General features: G+C 37.3%; 2 protein-coding genes across 5 annotated transcripts in view; one reads left to right on the top strand and one right to left on the bottom strand.

The window, feature by feature from the left end:
• The window catches only part of LOC142352051 (formin-binding protein 1-like), a 39,049-nt gene extending 25,663 nt beyond the window's left edge, over nt 1-13,386 (top strand). The window contains exons 5-6 of one of the 4 annotated variants that reach the window (XM_075404399.1): nt 5,014-5,268; nt 12,650-13,386. In XM_075404399.1, coding sequence (XP_075260514.1) covers nt 5,014-5,268; nt 12,650-12,900 — 506 coding nt within the window. In that variant the 3' untranslated portion in view covers nt 12,901-13,386. Of the gene's footprint in view, nt 1-4,998; nt 5,269-12,649 lie in introns of those variants that run through there. The other 3 variants (XR_012760991.1, XM_075404401.1, XM_075404400.1) reach the window with 3 other exon arrangements.
• The window catches only part of LOC142352268 (cleavage and polyadenylation specificity factor subunit 4-like), a 441,589-nt gene that overhangs the window by 132,382 nt on the left and 295,663 nt on the right, over nt 1-13,544 (bottom strand). The gene's annotated exons all lie outside the window — the stretch shown is intronic.

Here is a 13,544-nt window from a genome sequence, read left to right as displayed (position 1 = left end):
ACGCGCGTCAGTTTGACCTTCTTTGGTATTTTTCTCTTGAGCGTTATTCTTGTAATACATATGTATTCTAATTTCGCTTATTTGGGGTTGCTTGATTTCATCAACGGGCAGCTTATGATTTTTATGACTTTGAAAGTATTTGTTGTCGTAAAATATTAGTGAATATCTGAATTTACTCGTTTTTCAAATATTTGTTTTGTCCTCTCTTTTATTAGCTTTAATAACAAAGCTCATTGGTTTCTGCAGAGGCATAAATGAACCTGAGTCCAAAGCTAGTGGTTCTCATGGATGACGTTATTTGTTCTCGAAAAATTTAGTGGGGTTTTGAGTTTTGCGAGTATGTAGTGTATTTTTTCTTGTCTTTATCATTGTTTCTGATTAGGGACAGGTCTTGCAGTCTTACACAGCGAAGTTGAATATTCGAATTTTGTCATTGATTGATTCCTTTCACATTTGCGCCTCTGACGTCATTTCTCACTGCTCTCTCTGGTAAATGTTTTTGGGTTATTTGCGTGATCAGATTTGGATACTTACCTAACTCAATAAAATAACTTATGCACGTTAAATTTAATTTGAATTAGTCAACGTAACGTAAATATCTAATAAAGGTCCCTAATGAAAAGGGTTCTGAGGAGTGAATTCCAACAAGACATATTAATTTATCGCTCAATAAAATTAGTGCTTCAATTGGTTATCAATAGCTGCCCTCATCTTCTCAGCCGGCTATTATAGCGCTACTATTACAATTCAAAGAATTTGAATTGTATTGGTGCGCTGTGTTTTTTTTTAAGAGCTGTTCACACATTTTTCAATGAACTTGATCTTTCAAAACGGGATAAACAGGTAAAGCCCAGCGGGCATTAAGTTCCATCAGAGGCCCAAAGTGGTCGTTAGAAGTCTTTCAAGTGCTTAGAGGGGTGCAGCTGCTGTTATGGCCTTAATTTAAGGTTAAAAGGTCATTTTTTAGGAGTTTTTGGGCTCAAAATGGCGCCATTTTTCATGTTTTTTGTGATTTTTTTCAGTTTTTTTTGTTTGTTTAGTCTTAGGTTGAAGTTTTTAAAAGTCGATGAAGGCTTTTTGCGAGACAAAAATACTTGTTTTGACCATTTTATGAACTAAATGTTTTGGTACTACAATCAAAAACACGCAAAATGATGCTAATTTTTGCAATTTTTTTCAGGTTTTTTGAAAATTTTTGTTAATTTTTGAGTTTTTTCAGCCCTAGGTGTCACGAAACCTCCTCTAAGTTTTGATAATAGAATACTGCATAGTTTCTAGTAGTAATGGAATGGTTTTTCAACTTTTTGCCATCACGGATTTTAACATTTTTTGACAAAAATTGCAATTTTTTTCGTATTTTTCGACATTTATTGTCATTATTCAAGTTTTTTGAGTCACAGGGGCCAGAAAACATCATTAGGGGCTGGATAATAAGTTACTGGAAATTTTTCAGCGGCCATGGAATAGGTTTCAATTTTTGAATAACACAAATTTTTGGCAATTTTTTTGACAAAACTCGCATTTTTTTCAGGTTTTTCTTGAAAATTTGTCATGTTTTGAGTTTTCCCTGCTTAAGGGACCAGGCATTCTCCTTTATGGTTTGATAATAGGGCACTGCATAGTTTCTAGTAACAACAGGCTGGTTTTTAGCATCTTAATGTCTCGAATTTAAGCATTTTTTTTGATAAAATCTGTAATTTTTAAATTTTCCTAATTTGTTTTGTCAGTTTTCGATGTTTGTCCTTTCTCGCAAGAAAACTTTTTCCAGGTTCTGGTAAAAATTTACTGCCTGGTTCATAGTTTCAATGGGTTTGTTTTCAACAATTTAACCTTTCGACTTTTAGAAAGAAGTTTTTTGATAAAATTTGAAATTTTTTTCAAGTTTTCTCAAAACATTTGTATTTTGTAGTTGTTCTTGCCTCAGTAGCCAGGATACTTCATCTATGGTTTGATAGTTTGTTATTAAATAGTTGCTTAGGGGCAATTGAATGGCTTTCAACAGTTTAACAGAGCGAATTTCTATTTTTTGAAGTTTGAAATTTTTTCTAAAAACTATTGCCTATCGATCTTTGAGCTAATGAATTTTTTAAGGCTTAGAATTTGGTTACTGGATAGCTCTAGAGACACAGAAGTGCTTCTGAAGATATTAATTTCATAATTTTTAGCAACCTTTCTTTATAATTTACAATTGATTTGTTTTGTCTGAATTTTTTTTTTGGTCATTTTCGCGTTAATCGATCTTCAAGGGCCAATGAATTTTTTTCAGGTCTTGCAGATATACCACTGGACCAGTTTCAGAAACAAAAATTGGTTTTAAACGTATTTTTAGATAAGTATTTTTAACGGGAATAAATTTTGCCTTAGATTGAAAAGCTTCAGTTTTAGCAATGAGTATATTTTTGTTTAGTTTGATTGTTTGTTTCTCAATTTTTTGAGATAATTTTGTTTGTGTTTATTCAAGGCTAGCATTGTTCAATTGATATGCTGGTCAGATAGAGTACTTCTGAGTTTTTCATTCAATTCTTTGAATTGTATTTCAGGACTTGTCCTGCTATGTTTTTTTTACTTCGTGAACAAAAAAATGTTTCTCACCTCATTTTGCCGCTTTTTCAACATTTTGCGTGAAATCTTTTTGACTTCTCTGGGCTAGTTTCTCACTTCTCTCATTTTGCTAAAAGTGATTTTGAACATCAGTTGCTTAGTAAAGCTATTCAGAATGAACAGAGTCAGTATAAAAAATTGAAGTCAGAAATAAAAATGGGATGAACCCATAAAGCCCAATTTTAGATGCCCGCTATTTGAAAGTCGTTCCTATAAGTCTTATGTTCCTACGCTAGTCGGATAACTTAGTTGTTATGTGAATCACACTTAGTAGAGAGAAATGAATAAATTGTTGAATGCCATTTAATTCCAGAGTAAAATGAACAATTTCAGTTTTGAAAAGCATGAGAGTTTTGAATCTTTTTTCTGGAGCTACCATAATATAAATCCATAATTTTCTCTAAATCACCCATTTTTTAATTGGTCCGGCTTTTTTTAACAATACTACTCTTTCTTTGCCCCACTAAATAGTCCACTTTAAATTTTTTGTTCTGGCAGTGTAATTTTCTACTACTTTTTGATTTTCAGTCTCGTCTAGAGATTGTTTTTTAATAGCCGCACAGCGATAGCTGGGGCTATTATTGGCCTTCTCTTGGTTTTTTTTTATTTCGTCATGATTTTTGTTACGACCATATGACGTCACAGCCACTTTTTGTTCATTCGTTCATGCAATTTCAACTGAATTGCATGTGTGACGTCATTTTTCGCTCTTAGTGGAGCGAGTTTTTTTGTTCATGCGCGTGATTAAATTTTTGGTCACACTTGACTTACCTTACTCACAAAAATGACTTCCTCACTTTGAAATTGACTTTTATTTACTTTAATTCAAAGAGATAAGGTCAAATGGGTGTGTGTTACTCTAAATGAAGGTTATTTGAGATCGGCTAATAGAGGCAGCAATAACTTATACAGATTTTTAATCAAAATATAACAGATCAGCCTTCAATGAAAATACGAATTTTTTTGGTCTTTCTTTTTTACTGTTTTTTTAGACTGTCGATCTACGAATCTATTGCGGCTATTTTCTGGCAATCTGCCAGCTATGTTATTTTTTGGTAAAACTTTTCAAAGTTGGAAGCTTTTTAATTGCTCTCAAACGAATGCCTGTGGTTGTTTGGGAGACAGTCACTTGAGAGCAATTCGTCCTATATCAGTGGGTTTTGTTTTCAGCTTTAGCTAAATTTTTCTTTGTTTTGATCTCCCATTACAGTTTTCAGGCCTGGTATGGAGCCTTCATAATGTTCCTACTAGACTCTAACTTTGCTATTCAAAATGGCGCGAAAAATAATCACGTTGATAAAGTATAATAAGGTTACAATTGCAGGCTCTGAAAATTTTTCATCCAGTGTTATTGTTCATATTAAGAAGAAATACTATCAAGTTTTTATTTCATTTTTTTTCGCCTGAAATAAAATTTTGTCCTAGATTGAACTGCAGGATTTGCGCAGGTTTCCATTAACATTACTGAAAAATTCATTTTTTTAATTAAGAAGCCGCCTGCATATCCTCAGAAATAATTCAGGTTTTTCTTTGTTTTTTTTTCAACCTGTTCAAATGATATACCTAAGAGCTCTCTCCGATCAAATTTTCGAGGGGTCGAAGTTGACGAAGCAAACAGATCGTGCTAGCATAGAGTTCTTAGACGGGCATTTTACCATGTTATTATAATTAGGAGAGAAGTCAATTTCGAAGTTCACATTTTCCAGATCAAAAAAGTTTTCTAGGTAATGCGAAATTTTTTTTTCAATTGAAACTCAACGTTACATCCAATATGGCGTCCAATATGTTGTTTAATGTTGTGACTAAATTATTGTTTTATGGTTAATTGTTATTTGAGGTTTAGGACACCAAAAGGAAGTAGCGAGAGTGAAATAATTTTGGCGAAACAAGTACGAAAAGGGAGTTTTTGATGACAATGAAGCCGTCAAAATAAAAACTTTTGTTCAAAACGGTAACTATGCATCAATTTAATAGAGCTAATAGGAAATTTATGAGCCAAAAATGAAGGCAAGGGAGAGAAAAAAATTGCGAAATTTGGAATTTTTACTCCGAATCAATTCATAAATGTTGACTTTAGGTCGCCATTATAATAGAGTAATTGGGTAAGAATTCTGTAAAGCTAATAGCAAAATTATTGCGATTTGAGAGAAATAAATAATTTCGTCAATGTCGAGGATTGAAACTCTATCGAACGTCTCGAAACAATTGGTAAAAGGTCCAAAATCAAAGTTCAATCTTAAAACGCAGATCAATACTGACTAATAGAGCAGTGCATAATAATCTTATGTTAAATAATAGAGTATGGTAATTATAATATTGATGCGCATTTTCTTATCGATCGTTTTAATTGAATTCGATTGCGTATTTACTTCATAGTAAGAACGCAATGTATTATAGTTTATTTGTCTTTAGGAGGCGTGGGAGTTGGCGGCAAACATCGCTCCAACACTTTGATAGGTGGAGGCGGAACATCGGTAGGCGGAGGAGGTGGAGTTCTTGGAGCCACTGATCATCAGCAGCAGCAGTTGGAAGTCGGATCCCACCAGTCACACCTCTCCGGACACTCCTCTGAGGACTTCGACTACGATTACGAGGATGAGGACGATGGCACCTACTCTGAGATCCCAGAACCAGCTGTGGGTCTCGAAATGTACAGAAACGGAGCAGGTCAGCTGTTGTATTACTATGATCACCCAGTATGCCTGTAGTATATAACGCCGATTAATTAATCTCGAATAAAGTTTGTGGCAAGTGTTTGGGTCCTGTTGGTCTTTTTAGTACAAAGGGATGCGCGGTTGTTGATCAGAATTGACAACGAGAATAATGATAAGCTAAAAAGCCAAATAGTTTTGGTAAATGCTCAGTTTTTGCGAAGATACAATGTAGTAAATTAATCATGACATGTGCCCCAACAGCTATTATTTGAAATCGGTTCTTTCATGGCAAAAAATGCATTTCGTTTTAATGTCAGATCATCGAAGTACGGAGCAATTATTTTAAACGTGTCTTTTCTCTTGACCGTTTTTGCGCTTTTATTCTAGAACATTTTTGCTCGCTGGAGTGATTTGACTTTTCTTGTCAAGTGACAATTCCAATTCCTGTCACGCTTGAGTTTTTAAGATTTGCGAGATCTCAGTTGCCCTTATTCAGAAATTTGTAAGCGAGGGTATTATTTGTGCGTACACACGGAAAGTTTTAAGCAGGCATGGCTTGCTGGGTGTCAGGACAATATACCCAATAGCATAATAGCCAATGCCATAATACCCAATTCCAAAATACCCAATGTGCCAGAATACCCAATGCCAAATTACCCAATGCCATAATGCCCATTTCTATTATACCCAATGCCAAACTATCCTATTTATAATTAAATAGTTTTAATCTGGAAATTAGCGTACAATCTCACAATTAAGGTACCAGGCTACAATAAAGTACAAATTAACTAATTAGAAGCAATTTAGGTAAACAAGAATTAAAATTACCACAGAAATTAATTTGTTCGAAATTACTTGACGCGTCATTCTACTCTTTGGTCGAAATTAGACGCTAAACATGAGCAAAATTACTTGGGATATGTCTCAGCAGAACCCATTAACTTTAATCCTTGATGGACATGAGTTTCAATAGAAGTTAGAAAAAAAGACTACAACGCATTGCAAATGCTCAAAATAGAGCTCCGATATATGTAAAGCTACGGCCATTACCACTGGAAGACAATAACTATCAAAGAAGAACGAGCATAACCATGAAATTGTTCCCGGACAAGTACAAGCAAAACAGACTCTTCGTCAAATGAAGAAGAACGGAACGGAATCCAGGCAATAATATGATAATTGCCAGCATTCTGTTACCAATCAGGTCCCATGTTGCAACGGAGCTGTCTTTATCAACCAGATCTGCTATAAATTGGACGCTATACCAAAAAGCATCCGAAAACTTACGGGAGCCGCCAATTACAGACAGACATTTCAAAGTGCCCGCAAAGTTTAAAGAATTCTGCCATAATGACAAGGGTAGAACTGAGGAGAATGCTGATTTTTGGAACTCAAGAAAATCGAGAATCGATAAAAATCAACAATAAGCTTTGGCTCTGTGAATTATCTTTCGAATTATCTCCCATCCTGCGCTCAGTTTCGTCCCTGAACCAATAGTACTGGCCTCCATCGATCTTGTAATTGAGGCAACTGTGAAATTGCTAAAATAGACAGATTTTTTGCAGATAATAGATGAACTAACTTCGGACTTTCATAGGACGTGTATCCGATGTGAGAAAGTCGACGGGATCATTAGAGAACCTCAATATTCTTTGGCCCTCTGTAACCGAAAAAAGATGCAGCTGAAGGCTTAGCGAGAACTACAGATGCAGTTGAAGGCTGGCATTTAGGCGTTACTTCCCTTTTTCAAGGCTACCATCCCTGCATTTGGAATTTTCTGGGGAAGATATCACTCGCTGCTGCTGAACAAAAATTCAACATTATCAAAGCTTTAAGTGGAAGGAAGAACAAGAGCCGGAGTTCTGAATGAAAACGTCCAAAACATTGCAAAGCCGATGATGTCTCTTATTTACGTTCACTGGCTTACTATACGCATTCCTGAGCAATTTTATTTAATTTGTGTGCGTTCTGTGGCCTTATTGAATAAATTTTTTGTCAAAAACCTTACTCAAAAACTAGAAGAGCTAGAAAGCTGATAATTTGACAGTGGATTTTCTGTGTGCGGTAGTTTTCTAGATTCTACTTCACACCCACAACCAGCACCGCCCTTATCTGCTGTTTGCACTTTTTCCCGACTTCCCAATTTTTTTGTTTCCGTTCGTTTTATTATATCAACTATCGGTTTTCCGAGAAAATGTTTTAATCAACGGAATTCGAACCACTGCCGTGTTTTTCCTTGCGTTCATTAACCGCTGCGCCGATTCGGCTGTGAACGTTCTATGATGTTTACTTTTTTTTTCAGCTATGGTTCATGTCTTACGTTTTAAATAACTTTAACCTAAAGGCGGTTTGACTTAAAAACGGCTTTTCATTCCGTCTCGTTTGACGTCATTAAGTTGACGTCATTCCGTCTCGTTTGATATTCACAATTAGGCTTTAACAATTCGCCTTTGAACATAAAATGAGCATTCTTTATCAAAGTTAGCATCAATGTGATTCTTTTTATTATTACTATTGGGTATATTGTCATCGGTTATTTTGGCATTGGATATAATGGCATTGGGTATATTGTCTTGTAACCGGCTTGCTGGAAAACATGAATCTAGCGCACGGAGAGCGCTGGTTCGAACCCGACCTAGGTCGGTAGTTTTTTGCACCCATAGTGGTTCTCTAAATTGAGCCAAATAGAACGGTAGCGTTATAACAGATTTTTGATAACGTTTTTTGGACTTCATGTTTTTTTCCTAACAAAATGCGTTCTTTTTTTGGAGCTTTTAGTACTATACCAAAGCTTTCTATTATACTTTGCCTAATAATTATTACGTCTCGTTCTCTTTTAAGAAATTCATGATGCTCAGAGCAACATAATTTCGGCCGTTTTTCCCAATCTTCCTTTTTTATTTGACGGGTTAACCCCCCATACTCCTCGCTTCCTGCCCCTGACCACCACTTCTGTCACCCCAGCCCAAAGCGTCTTCATCTTATTCCACCCGTAACCCCGCACACTTGGCCACACTGAAATTTTGTGGCGTGCTTCTGAAGTTCCAGACAATCCAGATCATCATGATTCACAAATGAACAAAATGTAAAAATTTTGATAGAAAATAAAGTCATGCAATTTAGACCACTAGATTCAGCTGTTTCTGTGAATTGGACACTTGAATCTTGGATAATGAAGCCAACAATCAGTGAAGTGTCATTGAACAACATATCACTCCTTTGGGCATTTCCCATTCTTCATCAATTGGTATCTATGTATTTTGAGTTTTGTTGCATAAATGTAATTGTTATATATAAATTTTTCCGCTAAGATAACCACACAATCGGTTATGGCCAGCTCTCATTTTGCGGCAAAACAAACCCATACTCCTCTCCAGTTGGGTGAGGTTGCATTTAATGAGTAAACTCTGCACTAATCAGGTAAAAGCATCTGTTGTTAATTAGGCGAATCGGGTAATTATCATATTTGCGCTCCCTCGCATTAATTGGATTGAAATGGATTGAGTCAATCGGTTGATCGCAACGCTAGAACCTTCCGATAAAGCTTTTCTGACGTCACCCAGACAAGCTATTCTCTTTATTGTCCTTCGAGAGGTTTCAGACCAACCACCACGAACTCCAAATGACTGCGGCATACAATTCACGCCGGCTTCTCGGCAGTCAGGGTCATGGGCAGCTAGTTTGGGGTCGTCACCATATGTTAACGCGTAACCGGGTGCGTCCGCCTCATTTGCAATGATTGCTGATTGCAGGGTTGACACCGCTGTTACATTGAGCGCCGCTGGTTGGGTTTTCGTTGTCTCCAGGAGGGTAAAAATACGTCTGCGGGTCGGCATTGGTTGTTGCTGCTAAGGTTCTTGTTTTTGAAAGGAAGGGCTCAAACTTGCAGAGACACAAGAAGAGAAGACTATCTCTCAGACGGTCGTGACGATGAATATCTCCTCGTCCTGCACATGTTAAACAATGGTCCCCGTATATATCCATGACACCATTTTTACAGAAGGGACAATTTCGGGGAGCATCATATACAGGGATGCCCGGCCTATATTTGACGCAAATTTGGAACTCTTCCGCTGACAGGTGCATGCCCAGCGTGGAAGTAGGCGTGATTAACCAAGCACCTGCATTAGGAGCAAGAAGGGACTGCAACCGAGCTATTTCTCGGACGTTTGTTGCCTGTGATAGATCATTGAGTGACCTTTGATCAGACTTTTCCTGAATTTTCTGAGTTCTTTTATCTACATCTTGCAATCCAACAAGACAATTGGCGTTAACTTCATTTTCCAGAGTGGGTTTCATCCCATTAAGAGCTACCACTGTAGGCGAAACGGACTCCACTGAACTAATAAAAGCAGCTAGATGTTGATCACTTGAGCATCTCAAACCCAATCCACCGAACTTGATGGGCAAGTTTGCTTGTTTCCAATTGCTGCACGTAACGTTTCCCTTGATTGTTTTGAGGCACTCACTGTGCATTGTCAAAATGAAGTAAGACTTCAGTAACTGAGGGGCTTGATTGTACTGTGCGTTGAGTGTGCAAAATTTTGGGAGTACCAATACAAATTTTAAGTATGCCATAAGCTGCATGGGGATCGTCAAGTTGCTGTAAGTGATCTAGGAGGGGCTCAGTTTTCTCCACCCTCTTGGATAAGACTTTCGCATGATGAGTCTGTACCAATTGGCGCCCCAAAAGTTCTTCAAAACCTTCAGGATCAGCACGCTTAATATTTTGATCTAACCTGCTCATGGTTTGGGGCGACCAAAACATACATTTCGTCGAACGTCGAGGTCTTTACGGTGAAGCCCAACTCTTTGCCTTCACTTTCTAAAATAGCTAAGCTATTAATTAGTTCGGCTTCAGTTCCCTCCAAAATGTCGTCGTCACGTCAAGATATCAAGAGTTTCGGAAGAGCATGGGGACTTCCTTCCTGCTTAATCTTGTTAGAGAGAGGCATGAGAGCTAAGGAAAACAAAAGCAGCCCCAGAGGATCACCTTGTTGTACCGTACTTCACGTTCACTCTATATAGTTTGACCGTTGTAGAACAGTGAACTGTGTTTTGCGTAGCACGCGCTAACAAACGGATATATACATGATATTTGTTTCAGGCATTCTGATAAAACTCCATTTCGTTGATGGAATTGAAAGCGTTTTCAAAACCTATCTGGAGGACTCTTAAGCCTTCTCTTTCCACACTCTTCATTTCTTAGTTTTGTTGCGTGGATGATAGATTCCGCACCTCCCCTTATAGCAACTCCAAGTTGATTGGGACAGAACATTTCTAATGCTTCCTCCTTTGCAAAGGAAACAAGACCTTAGGCCACAAAACGGCGGAAAACTTCTCCGACAGCAATGGGTCGTACATCTGTTTTCTTTTTCTTCTGAGCTGTTAGAGAGGCATTGCAGAAAGTTGGGCCAACATCATTTGGAAAGCCACTGGCTGAGCAGAAGTTGATTAGGCTGGTGAGTTTTTGCATTGCAATTCTGGACTGCTCAGGGTTATTGCAACGAATGGAGTTTGATAGGTGCTCAGGATTCATCATGCTTGGACCGGCTGCAGTACCTTTGGGGAAGGAAGATATCTTGTCATTGACAACTCTCTCTGAGAAATGATAACCCAAGCACAGCTCATCCGTAAAACGTAAAATGCGCTTTTTCTTTAGGATGCAGAGAACAAAGATCTTCGTAGGTTTTCTCCTTTGAAGTTGCAAGTCCGTCTGAGCTTACAATTTTTGCAGCTTTTCCATAAAGGCCTTAATGACTTAGTGTCCTCGCTCTTTCCAACATTTTGTTTTCGTTTTGACTTGATGTCTTTTTGCTTTTTGGCTGATTTGGACAGAATAGCTTCGTTCCACAGAGTCCCTCTGTCGCCATTTTCCCATCGAGCAATGCGCTCATTGTTAAGTTTTTCGTTTTTGGAACTTGTGTTTTCCATCTCCACTTGTGGAAGAGGCAAAAACATTTTTCCAGTTTTCGATATCTTTGGTGTTCATATGACATTTGCCCAAAACTCTGTTATGAACTATTATGAATTATTTCGGAGTTTTTTCTGAAAGATCTTTTTTTTTGAAATATCAAAAACACAACCTTAGCTAACTACTGACAAGGCCAACCGTTCGCCCGGCGAGCAATTCACGCGATGTTGGTCGGCTATGTTTTACAGCTCTACAAAGTGTATTTGCCCAATTTTGGGGACATTTCGAACTTAAGGTGCTCCCAGGGCTAGGAATGATATGTTTTCAAATTCTTTTGTAGAGAAGTTGACTTATAAAAACACCTGACCTATAATTGTAATATATTTAGTTTTTGTTCTGTACCCTGATAATTGGCTTAACCGGTGACTATTGCTCATTTTGTCTTGGCCCGTTTGGTAATACGACAAATGAAGTCAATAAATTTTCAACTTAGCATTTTGTTTAAAATACTGGAAACTACTTCTCTGGCAAGTAATTTCGAAGCATTATTTCAAATATGACCTTTCGTCCAACATTTTCCATGGGCTTATTTTGCCAGTTTGTAAAATTTGTTAACCAACTCATTACAAATTGGCTTGAATGTATGTAGCACGCTGATTGAATATAGGTTCACAAAACTTGAAAGAAATCAACTTTTTGTTTCTGTGAAGGCAAACCTGTTTCGCGACTCGACTACATTTACTTAAAGTAAAGTGGATGTTGAACAATGAATTATCGGCTAAATTGTCCAGCCGACCGAACAAGTGTCAATGGTCAAACTTGAAAGCTGTAAATCTTCTAATGTAAGAAATTTTGCTTATAAAATTAAGCTCTTTTGAAATTTTAGTTTTTATTTGGAAAAATGTTGCGACAATTATTTGCTACAATTGACTTATGATGATCAGCCCTTTCATAATGTGGGAGCATAACTATGTTCTTTGTATAAATCAGGATACGCTTGTTTGATAAATAACAGTTAGTTTATAATTGCTCTCAAACAAAGTTTGTAGCGATTTTATTAGTCCTGTGGCTTTTTATATTTTCATTTGATGGGTTTGATTGTCATGTTTGCATGAACACACATTACCGATCCTCCTTGTTCTACTTTTTGGATACTCTCTGAAATGAACATTAGTAACGAATTAATTGCAAAATAAATTGAAATGAAAAATAGAAAAATAAATGTTCATATTCGATCGCAGAACGCAAATCGTTTTTTGTAGCGCAATTCTACAAAGCTCTGGTAGTTATTTTGGCAAAATTCCAGCTATGTTTCTTTAGTTTTTGGAAACTATTTTTTTGCATTGATATTTGTTCGCAGTAATAAACAACTTTTTTCTTTTTGTTGAAATTTAGACCTATCGTACGGTGAGACTTAACTCGTGTGCTTTGTTGTTCATAATTGCATCATAGTTTTATCTCTATTTTTGATGACTTTCAGGTGGTGGTAGTCTAAAGTGTAAAGTGCTGTACAGTTACGAGAAAAGCACAGATGCTGCCCTTTCTATCCAAGAAGGAGAGGTCTTAGACGTCATAGAAGCCGAGGACGAGAACAACGACGGCTGGACTAAAGTCAGACGCCACATCGACGACATTGTAGAAGAGGGATACGTTCCAACCAGTTATATTAAGTCAATTCTCGAGTACCCTTCGTCAGGTTCACATTCGCCCGTTCCTCCTGCTGCCTCATAACACCCCCCACCTCCCTACCCTGAAGTCAATTTGATCGCCCCTTTTTCCCTGCCCCCAAAGGAGACCTCGGTGTGACCTTTTCGCTGCTAACACGCTCAGCCTTGTAGGGGTGGTTCAGTCGCGATGACGTCACACTGACTGTTATTAATCAGAATAGCACCCAATTTTTGTAATTACAAATTATTTATAAACGATACGAGATTACTTTTGTATTCTTACTCTTCTTTTGCTGCGCATTTAGAGGCACAATTCGTAATAGATTAACTTTTCCTCCTCCCCTCCTCCTCCTCCTACCCTTTTGGAAATAAAAACACTTATCGTTTTGAATGCTAAAGCCTTTTTGCTCATTTTGCATCAAAAAGTATTTATATTTTATGCTGGGATCTTTAATTTGTTGTTGTTTGCATCTTTGCTTTCCTAACTTCTTTCCAGTGCGAGTTTCATTCATAACGAGCCAGCGCTCCTACCATATAAAGTGGACAATTTCGCCCATTTGACGTCTTTAATTCCACAAAACGTATCTTAATACAAGTAAAAAAGGTCCTTACAGTGTGGGATATGGCGACAAAGAAACAGTTATGCCAATCGTAAGTTATAGAATGTCGGTCCTTTGTCGCCAAATTCCCAAAAATTAGCTCAATATA

Source organism: Convolutriloba macropyga, chromosome 13, assembly GCF_964194025.1.
Source record: "Convolutriloba macropyga chromosome 13, txConMacr16.3, whole genome shotgun sequence".
Lineage (NCBI taxonomy): Eukaryota > Metazoa > Xenacoelomorpha > Acoela > Convolutidae > Convolutriloba > Convolutriloba macropyga.
Note: the sequence above shows the minus strand (reverse complement) of the source record. Positions and strands in the feature narration are given on the sequence as shown.